The following is a 25,127-nucleotide window of genomic DNA, read 5'->3' as shown; positions in this document are numbered from 1 at the left end:
CAACCCACCGCCCCGTTCCAAAGGGGACGCTCATAACATCCATCCATCAATCCATGGTGTGTCGCTAAGCACGAGGACGCGGGTACGATCCCCGGCCGCGGCGAGGTCGCATTCCGATGGGGGCGGAATGCAGAAAAGAAAAAGGAAAAGAAAGAACGAGAGAAAGCTGAGCTGTCTGCACGTCTCACCTTTTTTGCATAATGAAAAGAAAGACGCTCGCGTATACCGTGCATTGGGTGCACGTTAAAGAACGACAGGCGGTCAAAATTATTCCGGGGCCTTACATTATGGCGTCCCTTGTAAACCCAATCTGTAGTTTAGGGACCTGAAACCAGATAAAATCTTAAGGTGAAAGCCTCCACCTCCTCCCCCCCCCCCCAACACACACACACACACACACACACACACACACACACACACACACACACATGCACTGAATACGCAAACAGAAATTGACGTTACCGCGTTAATCTTACCAATCAGTCTTGGGTAGATGTCGTTCGTCGAAAGGTTGGATTCATGACACGAAGCGCATACCCCCGTGCGGCCTCTTGTATATTATGATGCAAATTGCTTATAATCTTTTTTAAACTTAACTCGCATGGAGGAAGAAAAAAAAATCACCGCCCAAGCACTTCGTAAAGCTGATGAACCAGCGAATCTGAAACGTGCGGGCCCGGTGTTTATCACTGGGTTAATCCCAGTTCATTAAACGACGGCTTTGTAGACTGCTGGATCCTCGGTACGCCGTTGCTGCTTGCGCTCGGTTGCATGAGCCTGTTCTTCTGCCCGGGCTGCAGCATCGGCACGGCGTATGGGCGAGCTCGTTCCCGGTTCTGATCGCGGCGTTGCTGATCGAAAGCTGCTGCTCCTCAGCAGTACGTTTGACTGATCGCTCATTCCACTCATTTCGGAGCCGGAGTGAAAATGCAGCACGCGCGCTCGACTGCGACGGTGAGCAACGACGTCTCTACTGGCGCAGCCAATCACGCGCCTCTTTCTTTTCTTTTTTTGCGCATGCGCATGGGCTTGTGTCGGAGGAGTGTTTGGCGTACAGGCGGCAGACGGACGAATCGGCTAGCCATATACAGCTTCGCCGTAAAAGAGGAGGGAGCGTACCGCAATGCGATTGAAGCCAAACCTGGCGGGCCAGTAGTGGACCAACATGTGATCGCACGTCAAAGTGCGCGGTTGGTTTTAGTGTTCCCGCTCTGCAGGCAGAGCCGCGGCAGGGCAGCCGAACGAACGCGCGCCGAATAAGAACTACTGGCATTGCTACCGGGTATCAAACACCTCAGCAAATCTCGATTCTTGCCCCGTGATCTCGACGCAAGAGGTCACGTGTTGGGCCACCACTGTGGCTTCACGGAGCGCTCGCTTGCCGAGGCTGGCTGCGTGACGTAATGCTCACTCCTATATTTTCCCTTCCTCCGTGTTAACTCTGGATCGATGACGTAAAACATTTACTGAGGACGAAGTTTCATTCAAGCGCCATTGTATGAAATATATCCTCGCCGTCAACTTCCACCCTCCTCTATCTTTTGTGAAAATTGAGACCAACTTTATTCAGACCGTTGTATCGTCAGAGACGACGAAAACCCACGTGAAGTAAGTTTAGAATAAATCCAGGATGCGGCATCAACGTGAGAACTTATACATACTATAAAACGTTCATTTCTTTGTTTAAATAAAGAAAAGCGGTTCCTATGACAAGAAATGTGAGGAAACGGTTGCTTTCTCCTAATACTATCAGCATAAATGAAAACGTGAAGAAAGAAAGAACGATCAATACACTTTTTACGCGTAATTACATGGGAGTGCCGTGTAAAATAAGCTCCCAGACGTACGTTTTTGAGCCTAAATTAAGCCACGGACGGCCACAAATGACGGCGAATTTGTAAACGCGACAACACACTCCATAGCCGTTTTCATCTTGCTCGCGATCGAATTTATGCTAACAGCGTGCACACCGAGTTGAGACTTTTATTATTTAACCGCAATTTAAAATTTAAAGAATAAAAAAGACTTGAAAAGAGGTTCTCTCTCTGAGCTGCCTTCGGGTCTTGGGATAATGTATATTTCGTTCATTTATTTGCTCTTTCAAGGCCCGGAGGCATATGCATGTATGTGTGCGCTCTTTTTTTTTTTTTAATCTTCATGGCATCGATGTCTGTTATAATTGCAAACGTACCCGTTAAAGAGAGAGAAAAGCTTATTTATAAAATGGCAAAGACGTCGGCAATGACTTATCTAGCCTGATACTCAGCGAATGTACTAAAATCACCAGCGCAATTCTGCCGGGCGCCACGGATCATCTGCGTCGACTAGCGTTGGACGCGGAGCATGGGCCACGAGCTCGGCGGCAGACAACATATTTGCACGCCGGGCTGTGGCCGCCCCCGCCCGGTGGTGTGCAGCATTTGTGTGCTCATCTAGCGAAAGTGCTCTACGCACGATTCTCGGCAGCGCCGGCTTTTTTGCCTCCGCATATCGATTGTGCTTTGTTTGCGGTGGCAAGAGAAAGCCGCATTGTTCGGGCGCCACTTCAGAGAGGGAAACAAAAAAAGAAAGGCAGCGCGGGGTCTTAAAGAATGGCGCGGTCGTTCCCCCAAGAGGTTTGTTTCCATTCGCTGCCATGCTATAAAAGGTAGAAGAACAAATGTCACAACACGTGCCCGTAATGATGTAGTACGTCTACCTCCCCCACTGCTCGAAGCACGAAACGTATATGGACTGTTCTTATATGTGAACACAAGGAAGCGACTGTGGCGCTGCGTCCGATTGTTCCGTTGCCAACACTTTCGTCAGCCTAGTACTTCGTTCTTTTTTTTTTTTTTACTGAGATGTGAACACGGTTTAAGCATATTACCCGGTGAATGTGACAAAGAGGACAAGGATAATGGAAACAGTGGTCTATCTACAGCGGCAAAGTTAGTATTGGAGACGGCCTAAAAACATACGTGGACAGTTGTGAAGCACGCACTAAAGCTGTGTTTTAACGGTACTACCGAACTTTCCTTTTACAAATCTACACAAATGCAAAGGGAGGAAAGAAAGACATTTTCGGTACAGGAAGGCACAACATCGTGCTTTCTCGGGATATGCGCCTTCAAAGCTCTGCACATCGGTTTCAGTGCGAGCATGACGTCACGACCCACGCGGTAGGTGTGGTGCAGTGAAGCCACCGTTGCAAGGACGAAGCTCTCGATCGGTTTTCTTGTTTTCGTTTCTGCCTAGACGACCTGAACGACGCTCTTCACCAGTCATTAAATGTGGGCGTTCGCGACTTCTTGGATGCGCTAGTTTTCGCGTCACAACAAGTGCAGAAGTAAAACGGGTCGAGCCTTGTGCCGCTCCGGCGTCGATCGTGCCGCAAGCCCCACAGGCCTTGCCGCGAAGGAGAAACAAAACACGCAGCTTACAACCAGTTAACGATCGAGTGTTCCTCCTCAGCTGCAATAAAGGGACTTACCGGTGACGTTAAGCAGCAGCAAGTCGACGGACAGTAGCGTGAACAGCCGCAGACGCATGTCCTCATCGGGCTGCAGACGGGCCGCGGCGGGCTCCACTCCTTTCCATAGCGCGCGCGCCGCGGCAGCCGCCAAGATGGTTGCCGCCTCCTCCCACAGTTTACAGAGCTCTCAGTAGTACAACTCCCCGCGCACAGCTTATCGCCTTTATTGGTTTCAGGCTTCAGGTGTGCATCTCTCTACCGGCTCAACGCTACCAAAAATATCGGTTACGTTTGTTGAGACTATAATTTAACTATAAATGATAAAAAATTGGCTTATTTTTTAACTTGTTAGCTTGTTAACTTCAGAGTCTGAGAAATCTGACGTTTGTACCATTGGTACCCAAAAGTTCCTAATACTTCAAGCTAGTAATAAAAGCCCTACTGCCAGCGCGAGAAGTGCGCAAGTATTACAATCAAGAGTGATTTAACCCAAGTTAAACATCGCTGGCTGTAGCAACAGATATACTCTCTGGAGCACTGCTGAAGTAGTTTGTTTCGTACAAAGGGGAGCAAAGTTTTTACTACTATTAAATTTGCGCACTATGAGCCTACGAGTGCTTCAGACTCTTTGTGCGTGTGGCGCACCCTGTCGACGCGCGAATGCTCTACGAAGCGGGTAATTTGAGTGGCAGCGGAAGCGCGCTGTACCAACTTGCTCCTGCTTGCGTCGTAGGAAATCGACCAGTGGAGACTGCCCATCACATTTGTCGATGACCGCCAGCTAAGCAAATTCTGAGCACGAAGTGTCCTCTACGGCGCCGCACCCACGCAGCGTGTCGTAGACTAGGCGTACTCGTAGTAATCGGGCGTGTCAAACGCCAGTACATCATCCCCTTGTAACTGTATAGCAGCCACAGGCCCACAGCGGCAGCCGTAGTCATGAAACGTCGAGAGGACGTAGCAACAGCGGGATACGTATGACGGAGGGCAAAGACTCGCACCTCTTTTGTCGTTTTTAACAAACGCGCAAGTTAAAAAGAATACGTACAATGCACTCTTGGTGCCTCGTGCCCTCCCATCGCCTTTTCTTACCACCCTTTCTCCACCTTTGCTTTTCTTTTCGAAGTTAATTTTACTCACAGCTCTGACATAACTAAGCTCGCCACTACAAAGAACCAACCACATTCCATCATCATCGTTGTTAATGAGACGGCTTTTGCTGAACATATCCGACCACAAAGGCAGCTTTTCTGGACTTCACAAGTTTGTAAAACTTTAAACTGCAGCTGCTTGATTTAGCACACTGGAAGCTCAAGCCCTATTAAATTTATGTGCCATCTTCTACAGAATTTGCAGGGCACGAGTCGGGGAGAAGGAAGATGGAAAAGCGAAGACGTTAGCCAGAGCAAAACCAGCATACATGATTTCTTTTTTTTTTAAGAGAGGGAAAAGGAACTAATGAAATACAATGTAGTACACAGGAGCTAAGGTATACGAATTTTCTCACATGCTGCTGCTTTAACGAACATGTTCCAACACATGGTAATCTTTAATGCAACAACAGTTCAGCAGTTGCAAGCTCGAAACTCAATTTGCTTTGTGCACTTGTCGGGCCACCTCCTGCTCAGCCTCATCTCGTATGATGACAAAGGACAACTAAACTGTCCAGACTCTGCGGCAATGTGAACCTGTGGCTACATGTGCAGTTGGAAGATAGATAACGGATGTAGGCCAACTGTGTGGAATTTCCCAAGGCATCACTCTGGCTCCTTGGAAGACTCTGGATCGAGAAATCCAAGCATCATTTAAAGGATGCTTGGATCATGAACACTAGTTCATGCATGATCTATCACTGCAGCTGCAATTACCATCAGCCGTCTCCTAGTGCAACATTATGCACTGCTGCACCGCCTATGAGAGGGCTTTCTCATTTTGTATTCCCTAGCCTTACTCACCGGAATCGCTGACTTTTCTGTATAACACCACTGCAATCGTGAGGACGCCATCAAGCACCTCCTCTGCAATTTCACCTGCTTCAATGTCCAAAGAGAGTCTCTTCAAAATGCACTCAGCCATTTGGATGGCCGAACCTTTACAGAGACCAAAACACTGGGTGCATGGCCTCATACATCAACCCAGAAAGCTGCACGTGCTCAGACTTTCCTAAAATCAACAGATCCAAGGAGAAGCTTATAGATAACCCTGTCTTTAGTCTGGTTCTGTGCATGTAAACTGTCTCTCCTTCTGTTGTTCCCTTCTTTAAATCCCCTCTATCTCATTGCAGGGTAGCCAACTGGACATCCATCTGGTTTCCATCCCTTCCTTGTTTCATTGTTCTGAAAGCCAGATGCTCTAAACCACTCAATCACTGCACAACATTCACACTGTCATTTATGGGGGATTTTCGCATGCCAAACAGACTAATGAGAGTGGTGCCATTTGTCCATGTATTTCAAAGGCCACAGTAGGCAATATTATAGCAAATGAGTTGAAAGCAGGAGGAATCATTCAAGTCTGTTGACACTTTACTGCTCCAAGATATAGTAAACTAACACCAGGCTATCATCGAGGCTGCCAAGATAGTCAAACCTCATTATAATGAAGTCGGATCCGACACGAAAATACATTATATCTGATATTTGCTATAAGCATGCGTTTGCTACATGCCACTATTGGCAAGACAGATTTACTTTCTTATATCTATGTTCATTATTTCGAGGTATGGCTGTATTCAGCTTTTTCCCAAGATCCTGCAGTCCATAAACTTTTCTGGTTTGCCTCTACAAGTCTTTTCAGCACCTCATCAATGTTACCAATACATGCACAGACAACTGTTTGTGGCAATGAAGGGAAAGCTGCGGTGGCAGTGTGTCTGCATATGTGTTACTCTGCACAGTTGTCTGGCAGCATTTGACAGCGCTTTTGGCTTCTCAGAACAGGCACAGTGCCAGGATAGCTTCCAAATGCGATGGTCTTCCCAGTTTCTCAAACACATAAAATAAAAAGCTGAAAATTAAGTCAGACTTCACACTCACTGGTGTGCTTTCTCATTTTGCTGTTGTATATAAGATGTTGATTTTCTTTCCTCCAGCTTAAACTAATGCAGATGACAATCTGGGACTTTCTCCAGGAGTACTCTTACTTGCGCGCATTTTGCTTCCGTGATGTTCACTTCATTGCCATAGAAAGCTGTCACGAGTATAGCATAACTAATGAAGTATAATAAGGTATTTGTGTAAGAGGATTTATTAGCCAAAAGAAGACAAAGCCAAGTGTGTACCGAAGTGCTAAAGCGCAATGTCAGTGCTCCATGCGTTCCTCAGTGGCTACAGCGACTGCTGGGTCAGCGGGGCTCTTTTTGTCTTTGTCATCTGACGGAGCGGCAGGAGGAGCATCATCATCGCCAGGTGGTGGTCGGCGGTCTTCTTCACCCTCGATGGACGCCAGCTGCAAGATTGTCAAGGAGCCTAACAACATTTTCAGTTTTTGAACACCTTTCATACAACTGCTACAAGGCAAATAGCATCAAGTTGCATTATTGTTAGCTCCCTCCTCAGACCACAGTAGATTGACCTAAAGTGAACATAAATGCAATGTTGTTGACAATAAAACATATTTATATTTCTAAACTTCGTTTTATAATTAGCAGGCAACACTGTGGAAACTATGCCAGTTGTGTAGCCTTGGAAGCCTTACTTCACGCATTTTACATTGCAGTTGTTTTTGATCTGCGACATATATTATGACACGACCACTAGATATACTACAACAACCTGTGGATGTACAGTTATATAATATCACACATTATTGACGCAGCTTTGTCGTTCCAGTACACTATATACTGTGCTATGGTCACAGAAACATGTTGCACCATGCCTTTCAGTGGCAACTAGGTGCATGTCTGGGAGGCCTTTCAGGCGATAAATACACCATATTTGCAACATAAATGTACAGTCAGACCTGCTTACAAACATGCCAGTTTTACCAACATATTGGTTATAACAATGAGGAGCTGCTGCACTGTCAACTTCTGAATGTTTTCTGCGGTGAAATTACCGGCTTACTACAATGCCCCCATGCCACATTATCGGTTACAACAATGAAGTCTGGCTGCTAAGTGACTGTGCCAAAAGGTAATGGAATGCCAAATCCCTGAAAAGGAAAAGAGAAATTCAAGCCAATACAACCTCGCCTGCCAAGCGTTCATACAATAGAACCTTTTTCCATCCTCCTCCGCATTGCCAGCCTCGCACACCTCTCTCCCACTGTTGGTCCACTTCTTTGAACACGAATAAATTGCACCAACTGCACTGCTCCCAGATTTCTTGCTAGTGCTTCATTCTGCGCTGTTCTGCCAACAGATTAAATCGCTTGTGCTTGTCTTTATTGGCTGCGTCGAAGTTGTTCCTGGCCACGTGGTTTCTCCGCCTCGTTTGACTAGCCACCGAAACAGAAGATGGCTGATCCTCCCACTGATGATTGACAATGCACAACTTCGCCGGTGAACAGAAAGCGCACTGCTATAGATTTGGAAGCGAAGTGTAGTATTGTGAAGGACTACAAAGACGGTAAAAAAGTGTGTGACTTGGTGAAGTACAAACTATCGCAACCACCAATGTCGAAAATCATCTGCTTGGCAAAGAAGTTTTAAGGTCATGTATCATCGCCACGTCCTTAACAAGTTAGTCTTGTTGATGGACGTGGCCACACAGACACGCAGGGAGCAACCAGATCTGAAGATCAATCTACTGATGGCCATGAAGTTTACCTTTGGTGCGTGGTCTGTAGTAAGTGCTTCTATGATGCGCAACTGCTTTAGGAAAGCGCGCTTTATCCGAGGCAGCAGTGACTTGTACGAAGCCTGCAAAGCTACCACCGACAAAGTGATGCCTGAACTTTGGTGCACATTGGATGAGGATGCTTCAGGACTCGAGGAGTTTCGATATGCAGACGACACAATAGAAACATCAGTACTTCTAACCGATGAGGCAAACGTTGCCAACATGTTTGCATCGGATAGCGACAACGACAGTGATGACGGCAGCAATGACGTGGTAGGGCAGGCTGCCTCAATGTTGTCCTTGCAGGAGGCCCTGCAGATGATTCAGTACTTCCGGGGCTTCGTTTTCACGAAGGACCTTTCACTGCATTACACGGAGCACCTGGATGCCTTGGAGAAGAATGTCGGCAAGCTTCGCATAAAGCAGGTAAGGCTGACGAACATGGAATTTTCTTGTGCAAGCCAGTGAGAAGTAGAGTCGCCAACTGATTTTTCGAACTCCAAAAATTCCGACATGCTTGATTATTCGGTCTGCTTCGTGGCACCGCCATTCTCCCCATAGACCATAGACATAGACATAGACCATAGACCCATAGACATATAAGAACTACCTAAAGTTCAGACACCTTGCAACCTTCCGTCGGATTTTTCGGACACTCCTTGAGCCAACTCGATCGAGAGCACCATGCACCGACTCCGACCGGTGCATGGTTCGACTTGCTGAACGACATTTTGTTTTGAACGGAGCCTCCTTGCTGCCCCACGAAGTGGCACTACTGCAAATCCCCGCTCATCATCATCGTTTCCGCCTGGATCGGTAGGGTGGCTACAGCAGTTCCGGTCTCAGCGTATTAAGCAATGTCAAGACAATCCAGCAGCTGATTTGTTTCTTTCTTCGTGCACAATGCTGCGAGTAAGCCACGTTTTCATTCATGCGACTGGTGTCGGCTTAACGGCGTGGTGGTGTTTGCTTTGTGTGCTGTGTCGAGGTTGGAAGTTGCAGTGATCCAACGCTTCATACGGAAACATCGCGTCAAGTGCCTAATGGCGGCGGCAGTGCCCACGCAGACTGCGCTAGGGAATGCCGGCAAGCGGGTGCCTTGAGTCCTAGGATTTGTGGCCTTCCGATGTGCTTCCTACTGACGCTGAAAATGTTCTGCCGAGACCTGCACAGTGGTTGCATTGCGATCCTGGACACTGTCTCATTTGACAGTTTCACAGGTGCTGACACTGCTGTACTGACATGTGCAGAACTCGACGACGGCGAGATCATCTGTCACGTTTCTGCTGCACCACCAGATGATGACTCCGAGTTGGAAGATGACGCACCATGTGGTACGCTGCCGCCGCAAGCAGAGCATGTACAAGCAGTGACTGTGCTTTCAGGCGCCTATAGTGACCGTACGACCCTCTCCGAGATTCAGGCTTATCTGATTGCACGTAAACGGAACAGCGTGCAACGGCGCATTCACAATTTCTTGAAGCCTACCGCTGAGCCCGAATAAGTGCGTGGAAATAAAGAATTTCATTTTTTTTTCTTAATCTGCTTTTTCAGACACCTGTTTATTTGGACATTTCCACAGTCTCCGTGAGGTCCGAATAAACGGTCGGCGACTGTATGTGGTAAGATCCTTGTGGTGATCATGTCCCAACGTATCTGCTAGATTTTTCAAGCTGAGAGGCTGCCGTGGCAACCTCTTCACATCTTTTAAAAGGCCTCTTTTGGGGCCACCAAAGTGATGCCTTGCCGGAGCTCGCATGCCACTTCCCATCCTTTACCCCTCTAGCAGTGCTATTCTTGAAAGCCAACAGCAGCGGCTTGTTACGCGTGATCAGAGCACGCAGAAAGCAGAGTTAAACAGTTAAATGAGTCAACTCAATCAGCAGTCAGATAGAGGAAGGTGGTGGAGAGGGGCACTGGCCTCCCTGCCATTATAGTTTCCTCACAACATCTCATTTTTCTATTTCCTCTTTCCCATCACCTAGAGTGGGGTAGCCAAACCATAAATCTCTGGTTAACATCCTTGCGTCCTCTCTTTATTTCCTCTTCCTCCTTGCTCACAACAGCTCTGGCATTCCCATATTTTGCTCCTTCTTCATCTAACTCAATTATAACAATTATTGGTTATAACAATGGAATTAATGTGGCACTTGCATATTATTATAGGTGGGTTTCACTGTACACTAAAAGGACACTAAAGGCAAATAACAGGTCAATGTGACCTGTTAAAATACCATTCCAGAAACCTCACAGTGCTTCTTTCGTGCCAAGAAAACATTTAGTTAAAGGGACAGACAACCGCTCAGAACATGAATTGAGATAGCCCCACCAATGGAAAGATTTCCTATGGCTAAATACATAGCTAAAACGAGCCATCTTTTTTCTCATTAAACGTAGATTGATATTTTTAATTATTCACTAAAAGTTGCGATAAATGGCATTTGGTGCCCCACACAACAACAACATGAAAATGCATAAGAGGCCTGTCATGTGACCTTCTATTAGTGTACACAGTTCCTGGTCTTTCTATTAATATTGCAATGCAGTACACTTTTTTCTGTTATTAGTTTTTTCTAACTTACAATGTGCAGATAGACTTTTGTGTGTAGTGAGTAGAAAAGTAGCACTGCTTTTGTCTTCTTTGAGTTGGCTTGGCTTGTCTATCGACAGAATAACGACGACGGGGGCCAGCGAGCCATGAGTCAGGCGTGTACTTGGCGGAGAAACATCATACAAATATAAGAAAGGTCTGTACAACAACGAAAACTTATTGTACCAGCTTTTTAATTTCAAAAGTGGTTCAAAAGATCAAAATGTGGGTGGTTAACCACAGTTACACTCACTCCTGTGAAAGAAGAACGATGGGAGGCTTTCAGAATTTGCAAGGCAGGCTATCGACATTGCTCTCACTTCTCAGCTATGCGGGAGGAGGAACTCTTAATTTTTAGGGACTGTTCAGATCGAGAGAGTGCTTAAAAAATATATATGCGCTTTTGGAAGTATTCACTGCACATGTAAACACTATTGAGGGTGAGCTTTATGTTGCGCCATAAAAAACTAGGTCCTTAAAGGGACACTAAAGGGAAACAATAAATCAGTTTAGACTAATAAAGCATTGTTTGAGAACCCTGCAGGCAGTCATTTCAAGAAAATAGTTTGAATATTAGATGAGAAAATGAAGGTCCAAGTATCAGTATTTGAATTTCACACCGAAACGCCAGCGCTGGTACGTCAGCGTGACGTCAGGGATTCCAAAGTTTGTTTTCGCATTTGGGCCACGTTGGCTGAATAAAGGTTCCCGAAACTTGGCATGTTTAATATTTGGTTCCTTTAGAACACAATGTAGTCAATCTGCACCGCTATATATAATTAGTAGGCCCTAGGAGATGCCATCAAAATCCATGACGTCACAGCCCCCAGGTGTGGGAACTTAAGTAGGCGTCGCCACCCGTATTTCGTTGTTGCGCTTTTTCTGGCTTACCAAACGTCTTATCGTTGTAAGAGTGGTGTTTTTGGTGTTGTAGAACGGTGATTTACTGATGCAGAAGAAATCCCTTTTCACTTTAGTGTCCCTTTAAAAATTGGTTGTCAGTCTCTTTAAGGAGGAAATTATATCTGATGGGTCCGCAAACCTTTAGCACAATTAAATGAACTGCCCACAAGCAGGTGAGTGGTGACGTTGCATGCACCATCTGCCCTTTACTGCCATCGGTGAGTAAATCAGCACCCGACAGAAAGTGCACTACTGTTTTTTTTTTTTTTTACAAAACACAAACGCACTGGCATGAAAAAACCGGGCCAGGACAGAGCATTGTATTTTCCTCTGCAGCTGTTTAAGCAGTGTGGACCATTCAGGTATCCTGTGACATCATGTGGATGTGGCATTTTCTGCTACGTGCAGTTTATGCGAGTTCCGCAAGCCGGCAAAGCTAGCGAAGCACTATGTGATACCAAAACTACTAAAACACGAAATCACGAGTGGCACTGGTATCAAGCGAAAACGAAACCTTTTGACCGCCCACATCATTGTGGAGAGTAAGGTCAAGGACTTCTTTGTACAAATCAAATCAAACTGGACATGTAGCATTTTCGTCCACCTTATTATGCAATGCAATTATATTTTTATTATGTGTGGTTGACTACTAGTGATAGAAATATAATGAGGACTGCTCCCATCATCGGGCTAGTAGTGCATGTGCATACATGACATGTGCGTGTGTTCTGTTATGCTCCAAAGTAAATTACTGAGAAAAATTACCAGCTAGCCAAGCTAGAAGTTCTTTTGCTACAAAAGTCTTCTCTCAATATGCCCATAATTCTTATAATTCCATTCAGTCTTGTAATAATTTCCTCCTTCCTAACACTAAAATATTGAGCATAAATTTGCCACAAATAGGAATATTCCCTGCATGGGGCATTGCCGGGTATATGCATATAAAGCTAGCAAAAGCTTCGTGGAACACATTATAGTCGGACCTTGTTATAGTGAAGTTACAGCTGACACAAAGTACCTTCGTCAAATGCAATGTTCATTATAAGAATGTATTTGTCACATTCTGACATTGGCAAGAAATAAATTTGATTTACTATAATATATACAAAACTTTGTTATATATATGCTCAATATATGGAGGCTCAACAGTGCCTGCCCTTCAGCATATGAAATGCTTCTTAAGGCAGTCCAAAATAGCACTACGTAATGTCTGCATTATTTTTTAAAATGTTCTTGCATAGGTCAACATTTATGAAATGCCTGTTTTTATTGACTCGTTTATCAACATGAAAGGCCAGATTTCTATTATACAGTTCTACATAAAAATACATGCTCTTTGGACACAAAAGCCACACTATCTTGGCACTGCTTTGTTCTGGGAAAGAAAGCCTGAATTTACCTATTTCCATATGTTCAATAGGGAAGCTTTAGAGTGCATTGCAGATGCAGCAGGTAAGTCAAGTTTCCAAGCTATGCTTGAACTGACTGCAACTGCCCATGCTTGAATTATTGTGAGCTGACTATGTCTGGCAATTTTTCAGCACATATTTTGTACTGAACATTAAGTAAAAGTACAGACCACGCAAAGGTATGACTTCATGTGAAACAAAGGGGCCTCTAACCTGACCTGACTATAGAGAGATTGATTCATTCACAGGCTTAAACGTGCCAAAGCAACACTGGGGCCATGATGGAAGCTGTAGCAGGGGGTTTCAGATTATTTCTGACCACCTGGGGTTCTTTAACAAGCACCTAAATCTAAACATACGAGCATTGCTGCGTTCCACCTCTAATGAAACCGCGACATTGTGCACAGAACCAGGGCACCATGGACGCTGCGCTACCACAGCGGTTGACTAAAAACACAACGAGGCATGAATTGAATGAAATATGACCCCTGCACGTGCTTCAGAAACCGAGGGCAGTCACAATGGCGCCTTCTCAGGCACTAGCCTACTATTCTGGTGCTTCCTGCACAACAAATGGCCTGTGACAATGCAAAGGCATGGAATCTGTTATATGGCACAACAAGATAACAGCACAAGCACTCCAACAGACTATGTTCTTCAACTGCTGGTATCATTTGGCTGCAGATGTCACTGCTGCTCTGTCATCACATGGTATCATAACAGAACAGCAGAGTCAGACTGCATTCCACGCTACCAGATAGAGCCCAGGCACAATACTATAAAGAACATGGATATAAGAAATTATCGAATAAAACTAAGTAAATGCAAAATGTTTGGCGCTGGTATCAGTGTAACAATACCAGCTACAATAAAGAAGGTATGTTCGTGTAGGAGGTGACTTTGTTATGAGGCTAAATAGTAACACCGATGTGTTGCCTTTGTTTTCCTTTGTTTGGGCATCTGGTTGTTGCTTGCTCATGCGAACATTTCATGTGCTTCTTGTTCTGGACAGCAAAAGGATACGTAAGGGGCAACACGGTCGTCGTCATAGATGGTGAAGTCCTGGTCTTTGCCCACGATGGCAATCGAGACATTCTTGGTGGACAGTTCCACCTCGTTGGGCAGGCAGTCGCGCAGCGCCCGCAGGCCGTGTTTCACGAGCTCCTCCAAATTGCCTGCACATACAACAGGCACTCAAATAACACTTTCTCCTCGAGGCTCTATGCTCAGCCAGTTCAAAGCTGGGCATGCACAACATAGAAGCAAATTATATGCAATGAGAAAGGCACTACAAAGGAGGAGGTTACAACACTAATGGCAATAAAAGCAGAGCTTGGTCGTCTAGTCCAAAACTGAAGGTCTCAAAACACTACATATTTGAACAACAAAATCTGCAAATTAAATCTGATACTAAATATTCTTTTTTTCCAATTTTTAAACAAATTTGAATATAAATGGTTTAAGGAGTCTATTTGGTGAAAAAGACAGGTTTATTTAGACTTTTTTAATACATGTAATGTCGTTATTGAACCATGTATATTTAGCAATTTTAGTGAACAGGAAAACTGTTCTCAATGAACAGCTGTTACAGCTGTACAAAACTAGTATCAGCAAACTAGAAAATCAACCTTGACAGTTTACAGAATTTTGATTGCATGTAAATCATACAAAAACTAACAGTTTTGAAACATGAATTCCTTAACTCTGCAACTCTGTAACCAGAACAGGGACTGCAATTCCACCAGCAGCTGGTCACACATCATGCAAGAGAGACAAAAAGCTGACTGCATATAGTATTTGATCATATGCTCCACCATAGCTTTAAAAACAAGACTTTTTCACAAATCATGTAAACAATAGGACAATGCCATATGCAGTGTAACCAGTCATGTCAATTTTGGGTGTTCTAGACATTGTAACCACAGCAGTTTAAGCAATCTCTAGTACTATCTTTATTAAGAATTGAGACCATCAACGAAAACCCAATTTTTGTCAGACAATGTGCCAGCACAGTGACTGTCTAATGAGTGCATTTTTTTTTTTTCATTTCTTGTGTCAGCAAGGATAGAAAAACTGCTTTAGGCTGCAGCTTGGATTCAAGCAGCAGTTCTTATGAGGAGGATACATGTTATCTGTATTGGTCCAGAAAAAGTGCACCCATCCACATTTGGAGAAGTCACTACAAGCAGCCAGCATAGTTAAACATGTAGTTTAGCTATAAGACAGCCTATACAGCCTGTACCATGAGTCCCTGCTCTTCCAAGTAGATGGCGAACCATAAAGTTTCAGCAGCAAGAAAAAAAAGATGGTGACAATTCATCATGCTTATCGACCACACGGTGGAACTCTTGTGGCAAATGGCATTTCCACAGCTTCAGCAGAACACAGCAACCATAAGAAAGGGCAAATTCAGAGGGGTCCACACTGACGACAATGTGTCTTTATCTGACTTCATTAAAAGAACTCTTGTGTCAGGACCAAAGTTCGTGGTCAGCACTTGTCTTTGTCTATTCTAATCTTTGATTGGGCATCCGCAGCAATTTGTAGTAATGTACGCAGCTGAGCCTCGATGTAATGTACATGGATATAATGAATTATTGGATATAACAAAGTAAGTGCAAAATTTTGTTCACTTATATCAGCATGTAACGAATATATGCTAATAACAAATATATGACATAACAAAGTTTTACAGTAGTAGGTTCTGCAACACACAAAAAATCAAAAGGAGGCTAATGGGTTAATTGGCAGTGCATTATATGGTGTTTAGCAGTGCAAATGGGTCACTCTAGACGACAGGGAACACGAAGACACGGCACCATCTCTTCACCTCCCTTGACATCTTGCAGGCCCCATTTGTGCTGGAGATAGCATAATGAAAAACATTTTCCAGTGCTAGAGGACAAGGCTTTGCTAGATGGAAGCAGACCAGACAATAGAAGAGATGGAATAATCAGGCCAATTGTACTAAGAACTGTAGTTGAGGCTGAAATTCAAGCCAGTTAAGTTTCTTGTTTTTAGGCCTGACAAATACTCTGCAAGTTCGTTCTAGGAATTATGAAAGCAGGACCAGAAAGATGAAGCAAACAGAACCACTGCCTTGTCCACTCTGCTCCCTATTTCTGAAAGTCTTGCCCCAAAGCACTGGTAAATAAGTTCTGTAACATTTCCACACAGCCAGCCTGCTGTGACCAAGAAGTCATACGTACATGACTTGAACTCGTCTAAGTGCTTCTCTAGGTACGTGCGGGCCGATTGAGAGCGGGCACCAATGGCCATGGCCTTGCAGTCAAAGAAGTTGGCCGAGGGGCACGTCTGATAGATGTGTGCACCCATGTCCTGAAAAAACAAAATGAAAAAAGCAACATGACGAACAAAATAGCACAATCACGCACATAGACACAGCGCCGTCGACTAACCATCAGGTTTACTGCGTTGACAGGAATGTAAAGCAGTCAAACGGACAAAATGCACTCACATAACAAGAGCAAAAACAGGGAGCAACTGTCACCTATGAATGTCAATCCCAGAAATATAACATTTCTTTGTCATACAGTTCATGTTCAGCACAATCGCTTACCTTCACATTCTGCTGAAGTACATAGTACCGAGCTTAAGCAATATCAATAATAATAAAAAAGTTGCGATTTGACCAGAAAGGTGAAACACTGGTAGCGATAACAAAATATCAGACAACTACACAGAATAAGGTTTGTACAGGGTTTGTACGGAACATCCAACCTAAAATGCAAGGACAATTCAAGAATTTCAAGAATGCCAAAGGCCAGAATTGAAGAAGAGGGAAAGATACCTTACTCTTACACATACACTGCAAAAATAGTCATATCTCCTTCTTCTTAGCTGAAATTTTTCGTAGCTAAGCAGCTGCTGAGCTGGACACATACTTCAAGCTCTTCAGGTCACTTTTATAAGTTGGCTTTTCCATTGTGAAGATGTCATCGTCATCCGGCATGATGGTTAGTAGTGTCCAACTAAAGCCAAAGATACTCACTCGTTATGCTAATGCTAAATGGCCGAAAATTGCTTTCCACCAGGCATTTCTAGAGACTATGGCACGAAATTAGAGCCATGATGGCTGTGGTGTGAACAAACTAGAAAAACAACAAAATAGTGTTTAAAGAGGAAAAGAACAGCGACTTCACACGGGACGTGAGACGAAGTAGTGGACAGGACGGACATGTCGGACCAACTAGCTCAAAGCTCCCCCTTCTTGAACAAAATGGTGGCACAGTTTGGTCACTTGATCTGGCTTTGTCTTGCTCCACGATGGCAGTGATTTAAACAAGCTTGTGGTTGGTGGCTGTGGACACACCTCACTGCAATCGTGTACCGACACTTCCAAAAGAAAATAATGTGGAATTGTTTCCCAATAAATAGTGTCTATGACATGGCCCTTACACAGATTTTGTTACAGTGAATGTTCAAAAGTTGCCCCCGAACCCAGTTCTCAAGGAATTCAAGAAGCACACTTATTTTTACGAAGGGCCCTTGAATCTCTTTTTTCAGATTCAAGGGTTATTGGGGACTAAACACTCCATGCTGCCTTTCGCCTCGCTGCATTTTGGGGACCTGATATTAGGCGATGTCCAACACAAGGTGTGCGGGAACACAATGCGCATGAAGTCACCAACCATCTTGGCTCGCCTTACGTTTGCTCCCGCCCAAGATTACCTCCAGGATACACGACGTGGACTGTGTCTGTGCTAAGCCGCACAGACAGCCATGTGCAGTTATGGCTGAGCCAAAGGAGATGCACACTACTATCCAGTATACATTTTATAACAGCCTCAAAACAGTTTGTTAGTAATGGCGACAAACAAAAGTTAACCTCGCAATGACAGCAAAGCTTGTGCCAATGTGCTAACTTACATCATATCCAGCTACCAGGAGGCCTACTCCATAAGGACGACGGTCGTAACGCTGAGTGCACACCTGCATTTCTGTTGACAGGAAAGTCAAGGAGCAGAACGAATAAAATGATTGCAGGCCAACTGCAATAAAATTTCACTTCTAAATTGGTTATAAGTGTGCCGTATATACTACCAAAACAATCTTGGTAAGGCCTCAGAGCTAGCGATTGTACAAACAGACTTTAAATCACACCTGTGCAGATGACACCTGCACTTGGTGGTTAGCAGATAGGATGCAAGTCCTAGCATGTTGCCTCCAAAATTTTCAGTGCACTAGGGGCGCCATCCAAGCTCAGAGATCATGCCGAAGAATCATGACTGGCTCTCAACATCAAGGTTGTGCATAATTTCTGGTGAGCAGTAACGGCGACGCTTTTTTTCAGTTTTAATATGAAAAATGTCTTAATTTCACAAGCTTTTTAGGATGCATCCACTCCTATTTGAAATGGAAAATTTTGCGCAGAGACTGCTCTATAAACATACGACACAAAGGTAGGCCTCTTATGCAGTCAAATGTTTTGCTGCAACATAGATGCTGCAGAGATGGTACGGTGGACACACCTTTTGCTCCTTTAATAGTGGCTAGAAGGCCCCACTCTTACATCGAATTCTGAATTCCAATGGCCGATTCAGAGCACTTCTGAAGCAAATTTTTCTGCTCCTTTGGGCACATGTCAGTTCCAACGGCAGATTGAGAGCAGACTGAGAGGCGAGATTTCTCTACAGAGCAGTCAAGGCCACTTCACCAAAATTGGTAGATTCGACCTGATGTCGGCATGACATAGTTCCTCCAGCAACCATTGAGTGGATCGTCCGTGTAGCAAACAACATACAGTAGACAGCAGATGTTATAAATGATGCAAGACAGTATGCAAATGATTTGTTGTATGGCTGCAGCGATAGATAAACCACGTACTACTGTCGTATGTTTTCTTTAAAAAATCACTACTCGTAAAGCAGCTTCTCAAGTTCAAGTGGTGGGGAAATGGGTCCACACAATAATGACGGCCTTTAGCGCTTGTGAATGTGTATTTGACCATCTGTTCCATTCACCGAACTAACGCTGAAGCCATGAGCTTCGCATTGGAGGCCACCGCTTAGATAAAGAAAGGTGAGAGAGACCTTGCGTCTTGGTAAGCTCAAACTTTGTCGGAGTTGGTATATGAGTTTTTATGCAGCGTCGTTTGTAATCATTCGGGCATCGTTAGTTTATGCTATTTTTGTTGCAAGTACCATGTAGCAACAAGCCCAACAGAAAACTTTCTTGGTAGACTACGATGCTGGTTGGCAACATGTGGTTGTGTTTATTTGTTGGTGCTATACATTTTCATAAAAGTGTCAGGAGTCTATGTAGCTTGATACAGATGGATGCAAAACAGCCTGCCCAACCATCAGCTACATCAGTTGGACAATTTCAACGTCAAGCCCCAGTGTGCCTAAGAATGCTGTAGGCCATGATAAGTACAAAAGTTCATTATCTTACATGTGCCTTTGTTGTTTGTTCTTAGCTCACATGGCACGTGCCGCATGTCCATATATAACATGATAAAGCTTGTTGGCTCATAATACTTAGAAAAAGAGACTGCGCAAGACGAGATGGGAGAAACACGGACTGATGACACAGTTTAAATTTTGTGCTGGTCCATGTTCACTCCTTCTCGTTTTCATCTGTTTTGCTCAGTATCTTTTCCTACGAACTATATATATTTTTTCCTTGTGTGCAGCAAAAATCCAGTTGTTAGGTAGCGCTCGCATGCCTGTTTCGTCGTCGCAACACTAGCTTCCCAATGACGCGCTTGTGACAAAAGGATACTGTTTCCGAGCAGTGTGACGAGTCGGCTGATGGGCAAAGGTGTATCATGCGCATAGCGGTTGCTAAGGCACTCGGACCGCATGAACTTGCTCAGCAGGCGCGCGTCAGCCGTCAGACCCGCGATGGAGACACCGACGTGGTTGTCGATAGGGATGATCTTCTTCTGGTGCGCCGACAGCTCGGAAGAGGCTCTCTTCAGGGCCAGCAGCACGGCATGAGTATCGCTCTTGAGGCCGATGGTGGCCGATCCCTGTTTCACGGCCTCCATAGCGTACTCCACTTGGTGCAGCCGGCCCTGGGGGCTCCACACGGTAACATCATTGTCGTACTGGTTCCGGTACTGCGAGGAAGAAGGCGCAGGGGGACGAAACGTGGTGAATCACGCTTGACTACTCTGTCTAGCACGATTATATGGCACTGTACGCCGAAAAACGGGGGCCAAGCTCTAAGGTTGCGTGCCCGGCGACGTCCCATATCAAAAAAAAAAAAAAAACGACGCCAATGAAGCGCCAATGCCAGCACATGCGCTTAGGCAAAAGTGCGCCCAACGCGAGCGCCTCGAGCGTCTGTACAAGGGACGAGCTGCCGACATTTTTTATGGTGCTAGCTCGTTTCACTTAATAAATCGCTGGCAGCGACCAACGGCTGTAAGAACGCAGCACCAAGCACCTAAACTACAATGTTCTGTCTCTTCAAGGCACTTTCCGGCTCTTCGTTACACTCGCTGTCACGAAGCGCACACGTCGAGTTTGTGCTCCACATTCCCGAAGCGCTACGCTAAGCAGCCATGCATGGCCAGACATGACGTGCAGAACGACAAGCAGTGTAGGTGCAAATACAAATGTGCCAGAATACTGCAAACACACACTTACCATGGCGAAGTCAGGCCAGCGATCGTGACTCGCCGGATCGGGTAGCCCAGAAGCAAGCTCGAAAACACGGCTTGATTGTGGACTGGCTTGTGACGACTTGCTACAGGTCACTAACGGCGATGACAATGAGACTATCTGTAAACAGAGCCACCAGCGCGAAGGTATTCTGTTTCAGTATGGTTTCAGTGAGGGCACCGTGATTCGGTGCACTGTCATTCAGTGTTTCTTCACGAATAAGTAGCCAGAAATTATACGAAAATAACTCTCTCGTTTGTTCTTACGATAAAACATGTCATGGCCACAATGTCTCGGACATTGCTTATTGCTAAAAAAATCGCACTTTCACCCAAAAGGCGAAGCACTGACGGCGATGGAGAAGTATCATACTATTACATGGAGTAATTAAGGCTCGTAGTATTACGGGTTGCATAGATGAATATTCGCTCACTAACTAAACAACTGGCGACATTAGGAAGCGACGTGTCGTGCACCGCGAGACCCGCAAATACGTCATGAAGAGGCTGTGGAGACCGAGGAGGTTTGATGACCGCGAGCAGTTCCAGGGCAGGCGTACTGCAGACGCCAAAAGAAACGTAGTGGCCGTCATGTTTTCAACACAACCTCAGTGCGCGCGTTGGTAGCAATATTCGCTGCATTGTTTCACAAGTTAAACAGAGCTTCGATCGCATATCGGCCGCTTGCAGTACGCAAATCAAAGCATGGTATCTGATATTTTTCATGGAGCCAAAGTTTGTCTCTTATTCCCCAATTTTGTAAGCTGGCTGTTCTGTTGCACGAATTAAGGGCCTGTATGTGTTACTCTGGAAACTCACACTGGCAATATTTAACGCCCGAACTCTCTCAACTGAAGATAGCTTAGCTGAACTCATTGAGGATCAGGCATTGTTTGGGATATCATTGGCCTTAGTGAGGTTAGAAGAACTGGTGAGGCTTATACAGTGCTGACAAATGGCCACGTCCTCTGCTATAGAGGACTTACAGATAAGAAGCAGTACAGAGTAGGATTCTAATCTATAAGGACATAGCGCGCAACATTGGCGAATTCTACAGCATTAGAGGGTAGCATTAGTCGTAATAAAACTTAATAGGAGGTACAGATTAAAGGTAGCCTACGCTCCAACCTCCAGTCAGGATGACGATGAAATGGATCAGTTTTATGAAGATGTTGAATTAATGACGAGAAAAGTGCAAAAGTAATGGGAACTTCAATGCAAAAGTGGGGAAGAAACAGGCTGGTGAACAAGCAATTGGCAACTATACGGCGTCTATTCTAGGAACACTCGACGAGAGGTGCTGGTAGAATTCGAGGAAAGAAATAAGCTGCGAATAATGAACACCGTCTTCAGGAAACGTAGGAACAAAAAAGTGGACCTGGAAAAGCCCTAATGGTGAAACAAGCAATGAAATTGATTTCATACTTTCTGCCGATTCCAGCATAGTGCAGGATGTAGAAGTGTTAGATGGTGTAATTAAGTGCAGTGATCATAGGTTAGTGAGGTCTAGGATTCACCTCGATCTAAAGAAATAAAGAGTAAAATTTATCAAGAAGAAACAGGCCAACATAGACGCAGTAAGTGTAAAAGCAGACCAATTCAGGCTGGTACTTGCAAACAAATATGTAGCTTTAGAACAGAGAGATGAAGATGACATGGATGTAATGAAAGAAACAGTAACTAGCGTGGCTTCAGAAGCTGCAGTGGAAGTGGGAGGTAAGGCACTCAGTACAGGTAAGCTCTCCCAAGTAACAAAGGACCTATAAAGAAACGACAAAGAATGAAAGTGTCCAACTTAAGAGAATTATAAAATTCGCGGAACTGTCAAAACTTATCAACAAGGACAAAAAAAGGTATAGCCGATATTATAAGGTGAGAAAGACTGAGAAAGCAGTAAAAAAGTGGACGCAGCACGAAATCAGTGAGAAGGAAACTTGGCATAAGGCAAAGCAATCAAGACGTATGCACTCAGAGGTAGGCATGGTAATAGCATCAGCAGTCTCGAAGATATATTAAAAGCAGTGGAAGAACTCTATACTGATCTCTGCAGTACCCAGAACAGCCATGATACCTCCATTCGAAGTAATAATGAACAAGTTACAGAGGCTCCTTCTATAATTCTAGCGATGAACTTAGAAGGGCCTTGCAAGACATGAAACGTGGGAAACCGGCAGGAGAAGATGGAATAACAGTCGATTTAATCAAAGGTGGCGGAGACATAATGCTTGAAAAACTGGCGACCCTTTATACCATCTGTCTATCGACTTCAAACGGGAAGAATGCCAACATTATACTAATCCACAAGAATGGAGACGTTAAAGAATTGAAATATTATAGGCCCATTAGCTCACTTCCAGTATTATATGAAGTAGTCACCAAGATATTCTCCAATAAAATAAGAACAACACTGGACTTCAATCAATCAAGGGAACAGGCTGGCTTCAGGAAGGGATACTCTACAATAGATTAAAATTAATGCGCCTCTGCTTTTGCACGCCTTGCGTAACTTGCCCGCTTGACATATTTGCATTGCATTTATTTTTCAGAAATTGCAGTGACGTAGTGTACTGTACCTTGAACTTAAAGGGCCCCTCACCAGGCCCCACAGCAAATTTTGGTTATACGCTGGAAGCTGTTACGTGCTCTCCAAGAAACGTTCAGCCGCAAGAATTTTTCAAATTGGTTCATTAATAGCCGAGATAGAAATGTTTCCTTGCCGCGAACCCATGATTTGGGGAGGCGAGCGCCACTGCCAAGAGAGACATTCTCTCCGCTTGCCCTGCCTAGCCTCCGCAAGTGAAATTCCTTCGCTGCGTTTTCCCATACCGGACCTCGAGGATCGCGGGACGCATACGTCACGGGACCTGCCGCCATTTTTTCCTCGCTTTTTTGCTTCGCGGCGCACTTCCACTGACGGCGTCGCGCGCGAGCTTTTGTGTTTGTCTCACTAGCGGTATAAGTCAGTGCTACGCGAATACTGAGGCAGGCACAAGCGGCTCACACAACATGATCGCACGCTGTAACGTGGTAGGAAGTGGCATAGTTTCGGTGTCAGCGCGCGCGACTGCACAACGTGGGAACAAGCAGACGAAACGGAAGTACATCTCTCTTGGTGTGGTGCGAAGGAAAACAAATACACACAGACATTCGGTTTGTGTGTTTTATTATTACTCTGAACCTTAACCCGTCTATAAATGCAACAGATTACAGAAATAACAGACGTTACCTTGAATAATTCTCGAAGTCACGAGTCAAGAGCGACGTCACATCAAGGACACATGTACGTACGTAGACGCACTGGCACGTACACGTCATCCCTACAGCTTGGAGCGCGGCACCCGCGAGACGGGCAAACGGTGTTTCTCAGTTCTTTCCGCGGCGCGTACACTCTAAGAACAGTTTACACCCTTTGCTTGCCCCTTCTGCCACACAAAAATAATCGTCATCTGCCTTGATGCGTTTCCTTTCTTTATCGCTGCAAGCCCGGAACTTTCCAGTGACGAACGGCACGCGTGTTATCAGAAGAGGCACTCTAAGGGGTGTAAACTGTTCTATGCTGATAACGTGCCTGCCGTTCGTTACTGGAAAGTTCCGGGCTCGCAGCGATAAAGAAAGGAAACGCATCAAGGCAGATGACGATTATTTTTGTGTGGCAGAAGGGGCAAGCCAAAGGGTGTAAACTGTTCTTAGAGTGTAGTGATGTAATACTTAGCAGACACAATCGGTAGTGCCCATTGTATGCACGGCGCTTGTCACCTGAAAATGTCCGGACCTGGTGAGGGGCCCTTTAAATAAAGGAAGTGCGGACAAGACAGATGACGATTATCGTTGTGGCACAAGATACACCCTAAACAAAATTACTCTCTTTGGGTTGTATCTTGCGACACAACAATTAACGTCATCTGTCTTGTCCGCATTTCCTTTCTTTAACGCTGTGAGCCCGGTACTTCCCAGTAGCGAACGGCATGCGCGTTATCAGCGTGACATAGTATTCCCGACAGGAAAGTAGCGGGCGCGGTGTTTTCAAGATTATTATTATTCAATTATTGTTGTGTGGCAGGTATACACTCCAAAGGGTGTACCTTTGTCTAAGAGTGTTGTGGAACAAGATAAGAGTTTACACACTTTAGGCCGTATCTTGACTCACAATACACTTAAAAAATGTTACACCCTTTGAAGCTTATAGCCCAGGTGTATCACACTCTAAGAAAAATTTACTCTTTGGGGCTTATCTTGTCCCACAACAATAATCGTCATCTGTCTTGCCCGCGTTTCCTTTCTTTAACACTGCGAGCCCAGTACTTCCCAGACACGAACGACATGCGCGTTATCAGTGTGACGCAGCATTCTCGACAGGAAA

General features: G+C 44.9%; 2 protein-coding genes across 2 annotated transcripts in view; both read right to left on the bottom strand.

Moving 5' to 3' along the window:
- Positions 1-3,638, bottom strand: part of LOC135920325 (protein kinase C-binding protein NELL2-like) — a 104,870-nt gene extending 101,232 nt beyond the window's left edge. Inside the window, exon 1 of the mRNA XM_065454539.2 lies at positions 3,473-3,638. The gene's annotated coding sequence lies outside the window, so the exon portion shown is untranslated. The remainder of the gene's footprint in view (positions 1-3,472) is intronic.
- Positions 3,639-6,682: 3,044 nt separating this feature from the next.
- Prosalpha6 (Proteasome alpha6 subunit) lies at positions 6,683-24,012 on the bottom strand. Its single transcript, XM_065454477.1, has 7 exons — positions 23,994-24,012; positions 20,754-20,888; positions 19,882-20,221; positions 18,028-18,098; positions 16,347-16,476; positions 14,161-14,312; positions 6,683-6,901 (listed from the first exon to the last, which is right to left on the bottom strand). Exons 2-7 carry the CDS (start codon positions 20,754-20,756, stop codon positions 6,755-6,757), a joined length of 843 nt encoding a protein of 280 aa, XP_065310549.1. The 5' UTR covers positions 20,757-20,888; positions 23,994-24,012; the 3' UTR covers positions 6,683-6,754.
- Positions 24,013-25,127: the final 1,115 nt, after the last annotated feature.

This window comes from Dermacentor albipictus, chromosome 10 (genome assembly GCF_038994185.2).
Source record: "Dermacentor albipictus isolate Rhodes 1998 colony chromosome 10, USDA_Dalb.pri_finalv2, whole genome shotgun sequence".
NCBI classification, from domain to species: Eukaryota; Metazoa; Arthropoda; class Arachnida; order Ixodida; family Ixodidae; genus Dermacentor; species Dermacentor albipictus.
This window is presented reverse-complemented; position numbering and strand designations above follow the sequence as displayed.

Excerpts from the sequence above, each read along its gene's own strand:
- Prosalpha6 (XM_065454477.1), bottom strand. Across the intron at positions 18,099-19,881 it reads CGTCACACTGCTCGGAAACA|AAATGCAGGTGTGCACTCAG; the intron begins GTATCCTTTTGT and ends TCCTGTCAACAG. Across the intron at positions 14,313-16,346 it reads CTTAGACGAGTTCAAGTCAT|GCAATTTGGAGGAGCTCGTG; the intron begins GTACGTATGACT and ends TTGTATGTGCAG.